General features: G+C 43.4%; 1 protein-coding gene across 4 annotated transcripts in view; it reads right to left on the bottom strand.

Annotated features, from left to right (window-relative positions):
• AFAP1L2 (actin filament associated protein 1 like 2) overlaps positions 1–19,656 on the bottom strand; it is a 143,862-nt gene that overhangs the window by 23,808 nt on the left and 100,398 nt on the right. For 3 of the 4 annotated variants that reach the window (XM_053312307.1, XM_053312309.1, XM_053312310.1), the window contains exons 5-11: positions 17,783–17,873; positions 13,370–13,453; positions 9,708–9,913; positions 8,140–8,319; positions 4,644–4,733; positions 2,727–2,811; positions 176–280 (exon numbers count right to left, since the gene is read on the bottom strand). In XM_053312307.1, the coding sequence (XP_053168282.1) occupies positions 176–280; positions 2,727–2,811; positions 4,644–4,733; positions 8,140–8,319; positions 9,708–9,913; positions 13,370–13,453; positions 17,783–17,873 (841 nt within the window). The remainder of the gene's footprint in view (positions 1–175; positions 281–2,726; positions 2,812–4,643; positions 4,734–8,139; positions 8,320–9,707; positions 9,914–13,369; positions 13,454–17,782; positions 17,874–19,656) is intronic. The other variant, XM_053312308.1, reaches the window with a different exon arrangement.

The raw sequence follows: 19,656 nt of genomic DNA, 5'->3' as shown, positions 1-19,656 counted from the left end.
AGCTCAAGACCTTCTTAGTTTAGTTTATTTTCAGGAAGAGAAAGCATACAAGTCTTCTTAATAGTATTTTCTGGTAATGGTCTGAATAGTTATCCACTTCTATATTATCCTCTTGGCTAGTCTTCTCTGGAATAAAAATATAAATATTTCACAGGATTTATTTCAGGTCACTTACTACAAGTATCCAAAGACCTCTCTGGACTGTCCAATGAAGATGATTTCTTCCTCCCAAGGTTCATCAGGTTGCTCAGTTTTAAGCCAGATGTGCCCTTCTTCTTAACTAAAAGAGAAAAACAAAGAAGGAATGAAACAAAACAAACTCTACTGCTGGACACCTAAAACAATATTCATGAGATATGGTATACCCCATTTGTATCTTATCTACTTGTATGAAATCTCACTTGCAGTGCATCCTATGCACTGAAGTAGATCCTGCTGTGTTCAGTGGGGCTTATTTTCTAGTATGACGATGACAAATATTTATATACCACTTTTCAACCAAAGTTCCCAAAGTGGTTTACAGAGAGAAATAAAAATAAATAAAGATGGCTTCCAGTCCCCAAAGAAACTAAATCTAAAAGAAACATAAGATAGACACCAGAAACAGCCACTGGAGAGGTGCTGTGCTGGAGCTCGATAGGGCCAGTTGCTCTCCCCCTGTTCAATAAAGAGAATAAACATTTTGCTGCATTAGCGGGGGAAGTACGTGTATTCAGGAGTACAACCTTAGTGTGGTGCAACAAACATAAATCATGCTCATCTAACATTTTTTGTTCAGTACAGATATGTGTGGTCTATGTACAGTGTGCTTACATAAAGCAAGTAGTTTATGAACAAATACGGCATCGGCCACAGAAAAAGTGATCAGGCTAACAGTCTGATGCTCAGCATCTTCACTCACAGGTCCCACTGCATTCCAAAAGACTTGGGATTATAACCTAAGAGGAAATTCTGGCTGTAACTGATCCGAGTGGCAAGATTCCCACTAATCATAAGCAGTAGGATATGAGGACATTATACCATACTAGTATGTGTAAGCCCGTTGTAATAACGGGCTCTAGTGGGGGGGGGGGTTTCCCGCTGCCGCCTCACCCACCTTGGGCGCACTCCTTGGGCCGCCACCTTTGGCCGAGGCGGCGGCTCTGCCGCCATCTCGGCCGCACTCTCCGCCTGCCGTTTCTCATGGCGGCGGCCGCCGCCATCGGGGCCACTCGCCCCGCCGCGGCCACCACCTCCTTGGCCCGCACTCCTTTGGCCGAGGCCGCGGCTCCGCCGCCGCCTCGGCCGCACTCTCCGCCCGCCGCTTCTGCTCCTCCCGGTCTCCCGTGGCGGCGAGGACTCCACCTCTGGCCGAGGACTCCACCGGCGGCCGTGTCCAACATGGCCGCCCGTCTCTGGGCAGCCGTATCTTTTTCGCCCGATCTGGGCATGCGCTCCGCTCCGCGCATGCCCAGAACGGGCGAAAAAGACACGGGCAGCACGGCCGCACGTCCAAGGCTTTTATGGTAGAGGATGGTTAGGAGATGGACTACAGAAAGCTGGGTTCCAAGTCATACTAAACCAGTTTAGCTAGCTGTGTGAGAGTCTGTCATCAGGAGAGCTGGTCTTGTGGTAGCAAGCATGAATTGACCCCTTTGCTAAGCAGGGTCCACCCTGGTTTGCATTCGAATGGGAGATATGTGAGAGCACTTTAAGATATTACACTCAGGGGATGGGGCTGTTTTGGGAAGAGCACCTGCATGCTTGCATGCAGAATGTTTCAAGTTCCCTCCCTTGCATCTCCAAGACAGGGCTGGGAGAGACTCCTGCCTGCAACCTTGGAAAAGCTGCTGCCAGTCTGTGTAGACAATACTGAGCTAGATGGACCAAGGGTCTGACTCAGTATATGGCAGCTTCCTTTGTACACTCCTCCAAGACACCAAGAGGCTATTCTCATGATCAGCCGAAACTGGGCTAGGGGAGCCTAGCCCGATTTCGGATGATTGTGGGAGCCACCGAGTTCACAGCTGAGTCCGGTTGCCTCCCGGCAGTTAACCCGCCTAAGTACCCCTCCCCTTAAACTGGGTTTGCGGAACGAGCGCTCCGCAAACCTGGTTTTTCTGATTGTGAGGAGACCCCCAGAGGGGAGGCAAAAAGCCGCCTCGTGGCTCTGGGGGTCTCCCCAGTATTCCCTGCATGCTCGGGCAGGGCATACTGGAGCTTCCAGGGCCCGCGCGGCCCCCGAACTCCCCAGCCCCCGCCGGCTCCGTCACGGAGCTGGCAATTGTGTGGGCGGCCAATCTGGCCACCCAGGGCTCCCACCCTGCTCATGTGCTCCTGCCCTGCTCATCTGCTAAGCCCGCTCTCCCCGCTTCCCTTCCCAAACCGGGTCTCACTGATCGTGAGACCCGGCTCCAAATTTCATTAATACTGATATAATCCCATGCAATATGTGGCTATATAGCTTCACAGTACAAGATTTCAGTTAACTAGGACAGCAGTCCCCAACCTAGGACCTTCAGATATTGTTGGACGGGGGGATGGTGGGACTTGTAGTCCAGCAACATCTGCAAACCCAAAGTTGGGAAGCCCTAATCTAGGAAAGCAATCAGAAGCTCTAATCAGTTCTGTATCCATGAGGCAACTTTCAAGATCAGTATGATTTTCAGTGAGAGCTGTTCTAATTCCTCTTCTCTCTTTTCCTAACTCAATAATCTAGTTAGCTTTTAAAATTCCTATTATTTTACCGTCTTTCGTTTCTGTCGGTTCTGGATGACCATCAGTGCTGCTTCCGCTTTCTGACACCACTGAATATCTCTCAGATGGTTCCCCCTGCAAACAAGAATCAGGGATGAAATTCCATCACACCAAGCTAGCACCAGCAATGAGGAACTGGCAGAAATACTGCTCATGGTGAGAAAAGCTGCAGGCAAACTCCCCCTTTACATTTGCCAAGCTTGGTTCAGGAGAAGTCACAAAGGGGTTGCAGAGATAATGTCATTAGCCATGGGTGCTCTTTTAAAAAAGAAGAACCTGACAGCATGCACACATCTATGGTTGTGGGGATGAAGACAAATTTACAAACTGACAATGCAATCCTATGCATGTGTACTCAGAAGAGAGTTCCACTCTGTTAAATGGGGCTTATTCCCAGGTAAGCATGTAGAGTGTTGTATTCTGTCTAATAATCTTTTTATATTGTGTTGTTGAGAAGTTTGTCCCAGTGGGGATCCTGTAGAGAGTTGGGGGGGGGTTAGAGTCGGAAAGGGAAAGGGAAAGGAGAAAATGGAACTGTTGCTGAATAAATCTACTTATGTTTTCTTTGTATGAATGAGCGAAGCAGCTATAAAACAGAGGATTCCAGCCATGGGCTCCTTCCTATTTGACCTGAAAATATGCATATTTTGGAGGTGCCTCTAGAACCCTCTTCAGACTTTTCAGGAGGGGTGGGCTCAGGAAGCCAGTATGTGGTATAGAAGGACAGCAGAGTCAATGATGAGGCTGCTATAACCAGACTCTGTGATAACCCTGGGAGATAAACAGAAGCTGTAGGCAGGCAGGCAGCTCTGTGGGGTTAAGGCTGAGGCTGGCTCTGAGACGCAGCTAGGCCTGGAGCCAAAACAGTAAAGGCCTGCAGAGAGGCTTTGCATTACACAATGAAGCTATTCTCACAAAGAGCGAAAACTGGGCTGGGGAAGCCCAGCCCGGTTTCTGCTGCGCATGAGAACGGCCAGGAGCTGCTGAGCTCCTGGCAGCAGTGAGCTCTCTTAAGTAGCCTGTTGCTTAACCTGGATTTTGGGCGTGAGCACACCCAAGAACTGGGCTAAGTGATCATGTGTCTGCCGCAGCTGCTTGCAGCCATGGTGGGCACACTCAGGAGGGGAGGGGGAATCCCAGTAATGCACTGCGTACCTGTGAGTTGCATTATTTGGGCTCTAGGGGGTGGGGCACCACACGGCAGCACTTCCCTGTGCCCAACCCGTGGTGTGCCCAAGCGAGCTGTGGGAGCACTGCAGGGAAGCCACCGCTTGTCTGGATGGGTGATCCACCTGCCCAGAGACCAATAGAGGAAGGGAAGGGAAGGTTAACCTTCCTTCCCCACAGCTGCCCCAAAGCTCTTCTCACTGATTATGAGAAGAGCTTCTATATATTGTTTGTGTTATTCAGAATCATTTATCTGGATTAAGTTTTGTTATTTCCCCCTTCACTTCCCAGTTCTGAATTCAGGAATCAGTTTACAACTTTGAAATCATCAATCTACAAAGTTCTGTCGCACCTGAGAGTTGTCTTTGTATAGGATATTCCAACTTCCTTGCTCCCAAAATGTTTGCTTATACAAGACTGTCACTGGATGTGAAAGAGGCTCCGTTGACAAGCTCTGCTTAGAACCACTGTGCTGACTCAAAAAAGAGGTGGCAACAAAAGACGTGTAACATCAGGGAATACAAGGCTGCTTGACACTGTTCTAAGCATGTTCTCACACAAACAAGAACTGGCTTATCTTCATATGCAAGTTTCAACCATTTTCCTGTTTTAATGGGAGTGATTCCCCTTGTATAATCAGATGGTGTTTTTTTATTTTTTTTAATTAAAATAATAAGTTGCAACAGATGAATTTAAAAGCTACTCTTGCAAAATAACTTCTCTTAAAAGATAAGACGTACTTTGGGGTAACTAAGCCGCTGGGAGTCTGGAACATATTGGTTCCCCTCACACATCCCATCTGGATAGAGACCACTTGTTTCTTGGATTACCTATGTGGAAAAGAAAGAAGCAAACTATGAGCAAGGCTTTGCCGCCCACGGTCATATTGTTGATGATGTTCTGATGGTCTGCACTATAAGTTCCAAGGTTAACCAACACACAGTTTCATTTAATTAACATGCAGAGAACTGGAGCTCTTTTGAACAATGCACCATCTGAGCCAGGTCGGATTCAATACTATTCACAGTAAATTCAGGCTTCTTATGCAATTGTACTTGCAGGATTGATCCTCCTTTTACATTCTGTAGAAAGGAACAGATATCCATGTACAAAATACATGCACTAATCATCAATCCCCTGCTAACTGGGCAAAGACAGACCTTTTAAAGTGGTGGAGAGAGCAACTGAACCTATTCAGCCCAGCACAGCATCCCTTCAACAGCTGTTGCTGGTATCTCCTTTGTGGTTTCTTTTTAAACTGTGAACCCTTTTGGGACAGGGAGTGATCTTCTTGTTCTTTTTGCTATGTAAACCACTTTGAGAACTTTTTGTTGAAGAACCGCTCGGTTATGGAGTGAGTGATAGCAGGAAGGAAAGGCCAAAGGCATCTTCTGCCTGGCCCACTTCAATGGAACTGGCTACAAATGAAGGACGTGCATGCTATAAGGTCTTGCTTGGAAGCTAAATTTCTCAAACATCTACAAAAGTATTAATGTCCATACAATCCCCTGCCCTTGCCAAAAGATCCATCAATGGGAAAGGGGTGGGATTTTCATATTGTGTCTCTCAGTAAGATGGAAGGTGGGTATGAAGATTTTGTAAGAATCTAACTGTGGTCTAGAACTGCCTGTGCAAACTGAGTTGTTGGATACAGGAGGTCTCTACCCATCCCATCCCTGTCTCCACACACGCCTGTAGATATTTTAGCCTTTGCTTCTGTCAATGGCTGATTTATTTGTGGTTTGAATTATATCTAGTGCTAACTGCTGCTTTCCATTACATTTGAATTCACAGACCACTGACAAACCACAGTTAGGGTCATTGCTCTGCCTCAAAAGGCTGCTGCATCATGCAAAAAGGTTTTGCTGCTCCTCCATGGAGTGAATTTAAGAACTCAAGAAGCTGAGTCCTGAGCAGACAGGAAACATAAAGCAGATGAACAGCTCTAAAATATGGTCTGCCTATTGTACATCAAGAAGCTCAAACATGGGGCAGATTCATAACTATGATTAGAACAACCTATGGTTTCATATTATGTCTGAACTCAGCAACTGAGAGTGCCCTTTCAACAAAGTTAGCTATATCACTTTACACTTATAAAAAAACAGAATCATGATCATTTAATTTTTGGAATATTTTCAAGGATATATACTAGACCTACATACTGACAAGTTACACTCATTACACAGTTACACAGATTAAAGTGAAAACAAAAGTCAGCAAATTGGTGTGCTAAACCCTGCAAATGAAATGATTCCCTCTGCATGCTCAGAATTAATCATCAAGATTTGCAAAATGGGGCCAAGGGTCTCCCACAGTTGTGGACTATTTCATGATCTAGACTCTTTCCTGATGTTTTCCACACATTTTCACTATAAGTGAATTTTACAGAAGGGAAAGCACAAGACATGGTGTTAAAATGCTGCTCTGCAGAGTTTGCTGTTAAGACCCAAAACACACTGTGCTAAAGAATGTGAACAGACCTCCTTCATTATTGCTTAAATGTCTAGATTGTGAAATTCCCCTTGATCTTCCTACATATAGAGGACAAAAGGGATTTGCCTGGATGTGCTCTTGTATTAGTCACAATAAAAAGCCCTGCAAATAAGAGTTCAGGATGGAACAGAGTCCCTTTGCAGTAAAAAGACGTGTGGGAAATGAGGCAGAGCTCCATACCATAAACTGACATGCTATGAGCTGAAATGAAGAGCTTTCAGGATTTTGAGAATATGTCACTCATGTAATATAAACTCAGAGAGGGTCAGAGAGTACAACACTATGAGCCGGGTCTCATGACCCATGAGACTCGGTTTAGTGAGCTGAGTGGGGAGAGCGGGCTAAGCCTGCTCACCCTGCTCACAATTGAGACGGAGCCCTGGGTGGCCACATCGGCTGCCCACATGATTGCCAGCTCCATGACAGAGCTGACGGGGGCTGGGAAGATCGGGGGCTGCACGGCCCCCGGAAGCCCCAGTATGCCCTGCACGAGTGCGCAGGGCATACTGGGGAGACCCTCAGAGCTGGGAGGTGGCTTTTCGCTTCCCCTCCGGGGGTCTACTAGCAAGTCGCCGCACCACAGAGCCGCACCACGGCTACTCACAACCAGATAACCCGGGTTTGCGGAGTGCTCGTTCCGCAAATCCGGACTATGGGGAGGGCTACAGGAGCGAGTTACCCGGTGGTTCTCACGATCCGCAAAAATCAGGCTAGGCTCTCCTAGCCCGATTTTTGCAGATCGTGAGAATTGTCCTTATGGTTTGTATGTATTATTTGTATGTATATGTTTAGTTCCTGCTCTTCTTCCAAGGAGCCTGTGTTTATGTTTTTCCTCACAATAATCTTGTGAAGTCAGTTAGGCTGAGAGAGAAGTGACTGGCATTCATGCCTCCCCTTTTACTCCTTTTATTGGTCTTAATGTTCAATATAATTTTTACTCTATTATATTTTTTAGCTCCATTATATTATGTTTTTTTAACTCTACTATTTTATGTCCCATTTTAATGTCTTATGCATTTTTATGACTTTTAAACATAGTAATAGTATAATTATTATATGCATTTACATTTTTAGTATTTTAGTACTTTTAGCTCTTTTAGCATTCGTATTAACACCCTCATACATTCTAAGTACTATTAGTTCTTTTAATGTTAATATGCATCATCACATATGTAACTACCTTCCATTTCCACTTTTATTTACTCATATTCTCTAACATGTATTTTTATGCTGGTCTATGACTGTAATAAAGGATGATGATGATGATGATGATGATGATGACGACGACGACAACTGGTATAGAGTCACCCACTGAATTTCATGACTGAATGGGGATTTGGACTTGGGTCTCCCCAATCCTGGTCTAACACTCTAACCACTGAGAAACATCCTGTAGCCTTGGAAATGAACTGTGACCTGAGTGGGAATGATTTCCTGCACTGCTTCCACCTAACAGGCTACTGAAGTAACAGGCCCTGATTGCTAGAAATCCTGCTCATTCAGTTTTCCTTGGGCTTCTCATCAGGCACCACTCAAACACATTTTAAAACTTCTCTTTATAGCCCCAAAGACTAGATGAGTGGGTTGGTTGGTTTTTTAAAGAGACCCCCTTGAATCTCAACAGCCAGATACCAAAGTTCATACTTTCATGGTATAGAGGTGGGTTGATAAAATTCATGAAGTCCTGAAGACAGTTATAGGAGCTGTCAAAGAAGTTAGTTATAGTAGTTGTCCACGCACCCTGAGCCATTGTTCTGCCTGGTCCTTACTCTGCAAGCCCAGCACAATTACATCTGCATTCATGGGGATGATCTTCAGTTTATGCTCCTGCTTCCTCACATTCTTCTCCTTATGGATGACGCTGCAGCCCAACAAATTAACATCCAGCTGGGGATTGTGGTCCTTGGAGGTCTTGTAGCACTGGGAACAGAACCAATTAGTTAGTTTATGGATGACAAACATAGGTCTTTCTTAATAGTGAAGTATCTTGTCAGGTCCCATATATTGCTGGACTGCATCTCCCAACATCCTCAACCACAATGGCTGTCCAACCACATCTGAGGACCAAAGTCTGAGAGCCCCTGCCTTAAGGAGATAAACTTGCATCCTGTAAGTAAAGAGGTAAAAACTTTTCATGTAGTAGTAGTAGTAGTAAATTATTATTATTTTAAACGTATTAGAATAACCACCTTCCCAGGAGATATCTGGGAAGGATACCCGTGTCCTGAGGAGAAAGCAGAAGAGAAACAGCCCAGCCCGAGAAACCCTAGCTGCCAACTCCAGTCCTGAAGAGACGATCAGTGGACTGAGACAGCTCTGCTTCTTGATTGTTTTGTCTTTTGTTTTAGTATTTTAAATTATAAATCGTCTTGCATGCATTAGCAGAAACACTTGAGGACATGCACACCATTAAAAACATATGTAAGAAATAACACAAGAGCTGCTGCTCAGAACTGAGAATGGCTGGGCACTCATGAGAGGAAGTTAAAAGAAACCACCAAGACAGAGAAGCTTCACATTCAATGCTCAGATGTTTTATGTGGGTGATCAAATAGCAGCTACCAGCAGTGGTACAGAAAATATTCCAAGGTTTATGGATTGATGAAAAAACTACTGAGTGGCATTCTTTAAATCCCACAAATGGCCATGTGGGCTCATTTCCTAACTGCAAAACCCTTTTCATAACCAAATATCAACAGCAGTAAGGGAATAGCAGTACATTTTAATTTCTTCTTGTTTTCTTAAACAGCCAAACAGGAAACAGCCACAAAGAGTAGATATTTTCTGCAAGAACAGGTTCAATAATGGCCCAGCAGTTCACAGCAGGTATGGGAGAATGGCAGATGTGGTTTTAGCAACAGTAACCCTGTGGTCCCTGCAGTTATTCATGTCCAGTCACACATCTCTTGAACACAGCCACAAACACCCATACACATCTCTGCGTGCACACGCACACACACACACACACACACACACACACACACACACACACACACCCTGACAACTTCCTAGGAGAATCTGGTGGACATGGCATGAACTACCTCCACTCCACCTCCTCTGACATCTCCCCATTGCCTGATCTGAACCAGCATAACAAGCAGAGCTGCAGGTTCCTACTTACGCTGAATCTGATCTGAGTGCAATGTTTCCTCTGTCCAAATACCTACTCTGCAAGCACTTCCAGTCACGGAACCTGATAACTATGACTTGGTCATATTAGAATCCAATTTTAAGAAGTGTCGTTTTCTCTGTTTTGGGGAAAGAAATCATTGTCAACGTGGTGCCATCCCGCCCAATCAATTACTTACCAACAACCTATTGTCCTTGATGACACACAGCTGCTTGGCCCATTGGCCCAGCCACTTCTTCCGCCAGAGGAAAGCGCAGATCCGAGCATCTTTCATGAGTTCTATGGAAGCTTCAGGGGAAGGCCACTGGTGAGGAGTGGACTTGCCTTTACTGCTCTCTTCCTCATCATAGGATTCATAGGAGCTGCTGACTGCTTCTCCATCCTCTGCAATCAAGGAGGAAAATTACCATGATATGGACTTTTGGGTCACTTGCTCCATTAAACAAGCTGGAAAACATTTCAGCACACATGATAGGAGAAACATAATGGCTTGAAGGCTTGCAACATTTAAACAGAATGGTCCAATAAAGATGAAATTTTAACTATGTCTCCCACATCACTTTGACCAGCATGCATAAATCAAGACACAAGTCACAAACTAGCAACTATATCAAAGACTCCGGCCTGCAACCTTGGAGATGCCGCTACCCGTCTGTGTAGACAAATCTGAGCTGAATGGATGAATGGTCTGATTCGGTATAAGGCAGCTTCCTACGTTCCTAAGTAAATGCTATGTTTTCATAATAGTGATTAGGCCTGTGTGCTTTGGTAATATCGGCATTCCGAAGTTGGAATTCCCTGCCTCTACCACCAGGAGGCAGGGTGGGAGTGGGCAGGGAGCACGTAACTGCTCCCTGGGAAGCCAATTCACTGCTGGGAAAACACACAGGCTTCTGAGAATTGGAATACCATGCAGGACTTTTCCCATTGATAACTTCCCTGCCCCAGGAGTGTGCTGCCGCATGTGGGCTGCTAGTGGGGATCACCACTGCAGCAGGAAGCTACCTGGAACAGTGGTCATGCAGGTAACAATCTGCTTACTTACTTTTAAAGGTGTGCTCGCCACTACTCTCCATCTGCCAAACCAGTTTGTGGTTGGGCTGAACCAGAACGAACTGGTTCACGGAACTATGAACCGCACAAACTGAGGTGCTACTGTAGTTCAAGATGAAACCACAAGGCAACATTAAGGGTACTTTATGCTGGGTCTGCACAACATGAGGAATCCTACAGGCATGTTTTGAACACAAAAACTTGAACAAGTGGCATGCTGGCAATCAGGTGGTGGAGGAGATTTCTTTCCTTCCCTCCAGAAAACTGAAGAGAACTTAAACAATTGCTTACCATCTAACTACCATGATCCAGGTTCACAAAAACCACATTACACTTAACACCTCTCTTGATGGGCAGTTTCTGGGCCCAATTTTGTAATGTGTGAATGTTTGCAAACAATTACAAAGTCTTGAATGATGAAACCACCACCCTATCTGGTACATTCACTGAATGGTTCACAATTGTTAGTCCTAAAAAGGTTTTGTTGCTTAATCTCTGATAATAGCTCTGAACTTGCTCTACTCCTTATCCAAACTGTGGTTTTAAATGTGACTACCAAACATTTTGATTTTGCAACTGTTCTGCAGACCCACCCTGCTCAATCTCTTGCTTTAGACACATTCCACAGATGCTATCAAATGTTTTCTCTAAGTTTCATACACTCAGCTGGAAAAGCTAAATCCTGCAGAGAGTGTGCAAGCTATTATTGCCAAGAGTTGCTCATGAATCACCTGGTGCTTCCTAAACATCAAAAGATGTTAGTTTGGTGCTTTTGTTTCATTCAGGGAAATGTTGGGTTTAAATAGTCATTCTGCTCCTGTTCTCCTTGCAGATGAACTACTGGGTCTTCATCATTGTAAAACAATGATGGGTGGATATGAGCACATGGTTGTCTGTATGTGTAAATACAGAGTAAGAGGTTTAATGGAACTATTGATGTGGCATGGGCTGGTGATTGCAAGAATGAGCAATATATGCAACACTTACTACACAGATGTAGATTTTTTTCAAATCTAAAAGTATAGATGTGACTATCAGTTGCATCATTAACCCCATTTCCCCATCATTCTCATTCTCCTGTGTTTACTAAAGATGTGAACAGCCTGTTTACAAATTTAGTTATCAGTCTATAAGGTGGGATGTCTCTTCTAAGATGCTACTTGCCAGCTACAGCTGATTATTTCAGCAACTCTCATTTGGGTTCATTTTTTTAAAGTTGTCCCATTATCCCTTATTGACTTCACAAATTCCAATATAGCTTCTAAATTAAGATCCATCATTGACTCCCTGACCATATAATACCTTGCTTCTTACCATGCAAGAACAATCGCCCACTAATCTTGTGTCCTAAAGCTTACCGAAGTTAAAGGAGATGGAAAGGCCCCCAGCGGCTTAGAAGGATTTTGAAGAAAGCCTTTTGTTTCCACAAGGACAGCTATATTTTTTGTTCATACTCTGCCAAGGGATTGCAACAGAACATGCAGCAACCTGCTAATTCTCTGTCGCCTCTGAACATATGTATGCATTTCTGATGAGACTATGATAATGGGAGAGGCAAAAGCAACCATCAAGCATCACATTATAAACATTGAGCGCCAAACCGATCTCAGCAGTGTCCCCAAATTTCATATCAGTGATGGGCTTAGATATTCTGCTTCTCCAGCAGCATACCTCACCCGACTGGAGGTTCCAACACACAAAAGGGCGTTCACTTTGGCTCGCTGTCATGGCCTCCCTTCAGCAGCGCTAGAAGGCTGTTATAGAAGGACCCCATTTGCAGAGCGACTATGACCCTGTGGCCTAGGGCAGATCGAAAGTACTGAGTGTGTTCTCCTCTACTGCTTGTTCTTTAGAGACATTCACGCCTCCCTCATCCTTCCATTGCTAAGCAAGTATCCAGGTCATCTGAGCCAATTCTACAGCTCCTTGCTACTCTCTGACTCCAAGTCTGACATCACATATAGCGTCGCCAGGTACTGTGCAGCTGCAATCAGCATTCATCGGCAGATGACAGGCAGTGAGTCCTATCAGCCGTAATCTGACTCTTGGTGACGCTGGGCAGGTCCTGAAATTGCTCACGCACCTCCTTTTTTACTGCTCCTTATAACCTTTAATCTGGCTGTTTTCCAATTTTATTACTCAGGATTTTATATATTTATGTCTTCTCATGTCTTTTAACTTTATTACATCAATTCCCCCCCCCCCCCTTATGCCTTTCATGCGTTTTTATGACTTTTACTATTTCTCAGGCATTTAGGCCCTCATGCTTTTATTTATTTACATTTTATATCCCGCTCTTCCTCCAAGGAGCCCAGAGCGGTGTACTACATACTTAGGTTTATCCTCACAACAACCCTGTGAAGTAAGTTAGGCTGAGAGAGAAGTGACTGGCCCAGAGTCACCCAGCAAGTATCATGGCTGAATGGGGATTTGAACTCAGGTCTTCCCGGTTCTAGTCCCGCACTTTAAACACTACATCATGTGTATTTTATCTACTATTTTTAGTATTTTTAGTCCTTTTACAATTAATATGTACCATTTTTTATGTAATCACAATTATCTACTCTCACTTTTAACATGTAATCACCCTTATACTTTATGCTGGTCTGTGACCATAATAAAGATTGATTGATTGACTGACTGACTATGGGAGGAATTTAAGCACTTATATCTCTTACTCTACCTATATGATGAAATACATAGTTTCAACAGAGTTCTAATCTTAGCTCACATGAAAGAAGATTGAAAGACAATGCATGAGTGACAGGTTTTTAAAACATGCCATACCCATAGTTATTGTGGCATATATTACTCCCTCATTAACCTGCAACCCTGGCCTGGATCCAGTAGCTACAAGGCTACCGTAAAGACCTGTATAATCACACATGAAGAAAAAAAGAGAGAAAGAAAGAGATTTACACATGAACCTCGCCGATCATTAACCATGAATTACATTCTTCTTTTTAAAAAGATAATTTATGGTAACATATATAATAATAATTAGAATACTAACATCTTAAAGTAATGTCCACAAGCAAATTATGACTGTCATCATCACCATCTTCTAAAGTAAAATAAAATCAGATGGCTTTATCCAGATGGTTCAGTCTGAATAATTAATATTCAATATTACCCCTTCTGGTGCCATTCAGTTTTATAATATATTCTTGTTACACCATTTAATTATTGCACCTACAGAGCTGCAATGAAGGAAGAGATTTTTACTGTTGTGGGGATGCAAATGTTAAGAATGTAGGCCACTACTGTGTTAATCAGTTAATGGATGGAAGCAGGGATCCACACATTTAGGCTTAGCTCACTAGGCCAGCCATTATTTGTGGTTGCCACCAAGCCCGTCTCTTCCCTCAGGCCCTTTTCTGGCACACAGGCCAATCTTAGGAGAGAAGCAGGTCTTCCATTTGCACTGAGATATGGCGATATAGGAAGGTGCTGAAAGGCATCATCTCATACTGCGCAGGAGATGGCAATGGTAAATCCCTCTACCAAAGAAAACCACATGGCTCTGTGGTCTCCAGGAGTTGACACCAACTCAAGGGCACAACTTTACCTTTAAGAAACAGTAGGCACCTTCCCCAGAAAGGTTTCCTGCTATTTCTTACCTTCTCAAAAATGGTGATGGAAATCAGACCTCTGGTGAGGAGATCTGTGTGGTGCTGTGTGTCACCAGAAGGATGGGCACATTCGACACTGGTGAGCTGGCATTTGTAGATTCCTGAATGGAAGGTCACAAGAGGCAACCAGATGTGCTCTCCACTCACTATATCATAAATAAATCACACCTACATAACATACTATAATTGAGGTTTACCATTATGCTACAAAAAAGAATCACTGTAGTGTGGTAGTTAGAGCCAGGGAGAACTGTGTTCAAATTCCCATTCAGCCATGAATCTCACTAGTAGTGGTTAGAGTGCTGCACTAGGACCGGGGAGACCCGAGTTCAAATCCCCATTCGGCCATGATACTTGCTGGGTGACTCTGGGCCAGTCACTTCTCTCTCAGCCTGACCTACTTCACAGGGTTGTTGTGAGGAGAAACTCAAGTATGTGGTACACCGCTCTGGGCTCCTTGGAGGAAGAGCAGGATATAATTGTAATAATAATAATAATAATAATAATAATAATAATAATAATAATAATAATAAAAAATGTGTTGTGTGTATTCAGTGATTCTGCAAATGAAATGCACAAACCACAGCAACTGTGCAGCATCCGTAATTTTAAGTACAACGGTATTGTCACTTGGACTGTGAAAATCATGCATACAGACCAATCCAGCATATTGTGTTCTCAAGTCATAAAGGTAAAGGTAAAGTGTGCTGTCGAGTCGGTGTCGACTCCTGGTGACCACAGAGCCCTGTGGCTGTTTTTGGTAAAATACAGGAAGGGGTTTACCATTGCCATCTCCCACACAGTATGAGATGGTGCCTTCAGCATCTTTCCTATATCGCTGCTGCCCGATATGGGAAACATACCAGTGGTGAGCCGAATTGGCAACCTCTGGCTTGCTAATCAAGTCATTTCCCCACTGTGCCATTAGGAGGCTACTTCTCAAGTCATACACATACAAAAATAAGCGGATTTGGCATGAAATTGCAGGTCTTAAGGCAAGTAATAAATTAGATCCTAATATAAGAATAACATCATCATCATCACCATCATCATCATCATCAACAGCAGCAGCAGCAGCAGCAGCATTTGTATAGCACTTTTGAGTGTGCAAAATGTTTCATATGTATCTTCTTCATGTAATCCTCACAACAGCCCTGTAAGTTAAGTATCATTAGTTGGGGAGCCGTGGTTGCCTTAAAGCCACTAGTGAATTTTTGATAGAAGTGAGATTCCAACTGGGGAAATCCTGATTCACAACTCAACCCCTGGCCCTGTAAACCATTTAGAAAAAATGTTCACTTTCAGTTGGCCAAGTGACACAAAATTGCAGCATAGTGGTCATCCAGGGAAAATGGGCTAATGGTCAAGACTTTAGACTGTAGTCTGGCACTGTTTATCTAGTGATTTGGTTAATAATAAAGACAAGCAAAGAGCTGTTTGCGTGTCTCTGCATGCTCTTAATTGGTAAATGATGTATTTTTCTATGTGTGAGGCAACCCCCCAAATAATGCAACATCATCTCCTTGGCAAATGCCCATACATGAAAAGAGCCTTCTAGCCTCTTTCAGTGAATGCCGTATGTCTTGCTCTGGCACGCAGGTACATGTCAGAAAACAATTTAGACAGAACTACTGAAGCAGAAGACCAGACACTCCCTTGACACACGACTTTGTAACCGCTTCTCAGAGTGAAGGGGGATGGGTGCTCACACGTTTTGTCATGAAGTACCTCATTTAATCAGACTTGACTAATACATTATGTTTCCTTCATTGATTCCTATGTATTGATCCCCTTCATAACCCATAGTAGTTGACACTATAAAATCCTTACAAATAATCACATATAGAAATAATTTCCTTCATTAAAAGTGTATACATTAAGTCCTATAATAATATTTTTTTAAAGTCCAAATGGATATTTCCCCCCCAAGATTTCCAGTGAACCAAGTATAATGCCCTTAATGAAACTCCATAGATGTTTCTTTAAAATCTATGGGTTGATTTGAATTGTTCCAGAAGGATGTTTAAAAGTTCTTCACAATATGCCAGATGCATCTTTGTTGCCTTTATTCATATCCACTGGAAATCTCAGAAGAGATTATTGCTTTTTAAGCACTAAAATAGTTTTAATCAATCTATGCTCACACACGTTTCCCATGCTTTCCTATAGGTGATGCCATAGCATCTGGGCCTGATTCAGGCATATTTTTGAGGAGGTAAAGGTTGGCCATGCAGTGACCTTATCACCTCATTTTGAATGTGGAGAGAGATTCATATGAAATAATCTCTTGGGGAGAAATCAGACATTAGCAAGTAAAAAGAAAACGTTGAAACATTTTTAAATAACATTGAAACTTCTGCACTTCTCATATACAGGCAGACCCTTGTTATCCTCTGCTTCTTTATTTGCAGATTCGGGGTGTGTGTCTGTGTCAACCTTATGCATCTATGGGTCAGCGGTTGGGGGTGGCCAGAAATGACCACAGAGGTCATTTCTGGCTATCATTTTGTGTTTCAGAGCCTCCAAATGGCTCAATTAAAAAAAAAAAGGGGGGGGGGTGTCTGGTAATTTTTGGCCGATCTGGCAGCACTCAGGGGGAGCAGCTAAGTGTGGTAGGCAGCTTCCCCCTAAATCAGCCTCCCTGAAATCCGATGTTTTCCAGAAACTGGGAACCTAACCCCCAATTCCCCATTGCAGCAATGACTTGATAGTTGAGGTTTTCATATCTGCGGTTGCAGCGTGGAAGAGAACCCCCGCAAATATTGAGGTCCTCTTGTACCGCCAGTTTTACACAGATTTCTCATCACATTATACATGGTAAAAGTCCCTATGTACAGAATTAGCATCTCAAAAATAAAATGAGGCCCTGGTGATTTCCCTTCCAAATGTGCAACATTTGTTGAAAGAGTCACTCTCCTAGCCAGTTTCCACCCCTTTTCACTCTGCTGCTTTCCAAGCAAAAAACTTACTTCATGAAGGCGTGGAGCAACTGGTGGCGGCAAGGGCTCACTAGACATATAAGCAGCCTTGTGGGAATCATCCTTAACTAGAAATTATTCTCTGGAGGAATCATGAGAAGCGAATAAAACTTGGTCTCATGCTTTCTAACAGAAAATAATAGCCAAAGAACATGCTTAAAAAAAAAAAATCTGCTTCCAAATTTGGTTCAGGAGATAGAGAGAATCCAAGCAGGAAATGCCTGTATGCCACTTTACAAAATTAAGAGCCTTTTGCTAGGAAGAGAAATGGAAGGGGTGGAGTATTTGGCTTTTTGAGTGTCCCTGTTGAAAGCATGAAAAACCATTCAAGGTTTTTTGAGCATTCGATGTAAAAATTTGAAATACCTAAGATGAACTGAACTGATGCTGGTGGATTTCTACAACATATTTGATTAAATTTAAACTGTTGTACTTTTAATTGACAGTAGGAAGGCTATAATTCCATATGAGGCTTTAAAAAAATCCAGATGCATTGTGTTTGCTGTTTCCAGAAGTAACTCAATTTTCTGCAACATGGAGGTTAATAACATCATCAAACAAACAAACACAGGAAACACTCTGTTATTTACCATTCACAGATGCACCATAGGGTTCCGCTTCTTCATAGTACCCTTCTGCAGACTCAGTTTTGGAGCCAGAATGTAGTTTTGTTTCTGGAATCTGGAACAAAAAACAACCACCAAGGATATTCGTAGAGAGAGCCAAACAGAAAGACAAAATCTATAATAAATTGATCAAAGGAGGATTTCCTTTATATACACACACTAGTAAAATAGCTTGTAATTTGCAAGCATATTGAAGTCTTATGTCAGTGTATCTCTTGTCTTTTCCTAGCTCTATGAGATCTAATGACCCATTTCTAATGAGAGAGTTTTTCTAGATTTTACAGGGAAGTAATAAATCTTTCTGGGGTTTTGGAATTTTTTGGAAGTCTGGAAGATTTGCCTAGGGAATCTTGGTATACAAATGTACTTACAAATATATACAAATGTACTTACTTACTAAACAAACAAACAAACAACCGAATGAATTAAAATAAAATAAAATAAAATCTGGAATCTAGCTGTGAAAATGCATGTTTCATGGTTTGGGCCCACAGACAAGAGATGAAGACATGCTCTCTCTCTGCTGCTGCTGCCCTGAAACTGGAATTCAGAGGCATACTGCCTCCGAGTCTGGAGGTAGTCGACAACCATCAAGACTAGTAGCCATTGATCGATCAGCCCTCCATGAATTCGTCTAAACTCCTTTTAAAGCCACCCAGGCTGGTGGCCACCACCACATCTCATAGAGAGATTTCCATCGATTAATTATGTTGTGTAAAAAAAGTACTTCCTTTTACACAGGATGCTGCCATATACCATTGGTCTATCTAGCTCAGTATTGTCTACACCAGGCCTGCAACTTAGGCCCACCAGCTGTTTTTTGACTAAAGGTAAAGTGTGCCATCAAGTCGCTTTCGACTCCTGGTGACCTACAACTCCCATAATCCCCAGCCACAGTGGCCAATAGCCAGGGATTAAAGGAGTAGGAGGCCAACATCAGCAGAAGGGCTGAAGTTGAACAACCATGGTCTACACCAGGCCTGCACAACATAAGGCCCGGGGGCTGGATTCGGCCCGCAGGGACTATTTTACTGGCCCCTAGGTATCCTGTAGCAATACAGGAGCTGGAAACTGCCTTATAGCGCCATCCCATGCATGCTTTCTCAGAAATATGCTCCATTGGTGTGCCCAGTGAGGCTTACTCCCATGTAAGCATGCCTAGCATTGCAGTCTGAAAGCAACAACAATTTAGGGAGAGGAGAGGACTTGGCATTTGTTTGGGGCTGGCATGCACTCTAGGGGCCCCACTGATTGAGCAGTGACAGGACCTTTTCTCTGGCCACTATCCTTGGTTAAAACTAGGGGTCCATTGACAGGGGGAATAGATCCACAAGTAACTAATAATAATATTTTTAATTTTAATGCAATACTGTGCTAAAAATTGACCTGGGCCCCTGTACACCAAGTTGTGGATGGTTCCGGCCCTCCAGGGCATTTGAGTTGTGCAGGCCTGGTCTACACAGACTGACAGTGGCTTGCCCAAGGTTATTGGCTCTGCCTCTCTTTCTCTCTCTCTTTCTCTCCTCCGTCTCTCTCTCTCTCTCTTTCTCTCCTCCGTCTCTCTCTCTTTCTTCTGTTTATCTCCCTCTCTCCTCCATCTCAATCTCTTTCCTGCTTATCGCAACCCAAATCATGCGATAACCCGCTTATCGCAACCCAAATCATGCGATAACCTGCACATACTCAAGTAGGAAAGTCCACCTACAAAAATCCATTTGCGTATACTTAAAACCATGTTAGACAAATCCATAGTTGGTGTGACATTATTGTATTCTTCCATTTGAATGCAAACCAGGGTAGACACTGCTTAGCAAAGGGGACAATTCATGCTTGCTACC

This window comes from Hemicordylus capensis, chromosome 3 (assembly GCF_027244095.1).
Source record: "Hemicordylus capensis ecotype Gifberg chromosome 3, rHemCap1.1.pri, whole genome shotgun sequence".
Classification (NCBI taxonomy): Eukaryota; Metazoa; Chordata; class Lepidosauria; order Squamata; family Cordylidae; genus Hemicordylus; species Hemicordylus capensis.
The sequence above is the reverse complement of the archived record's forward strand: the minus strand, read 5'-3'. Positions and strand labels throughout refer to the sequence as shown.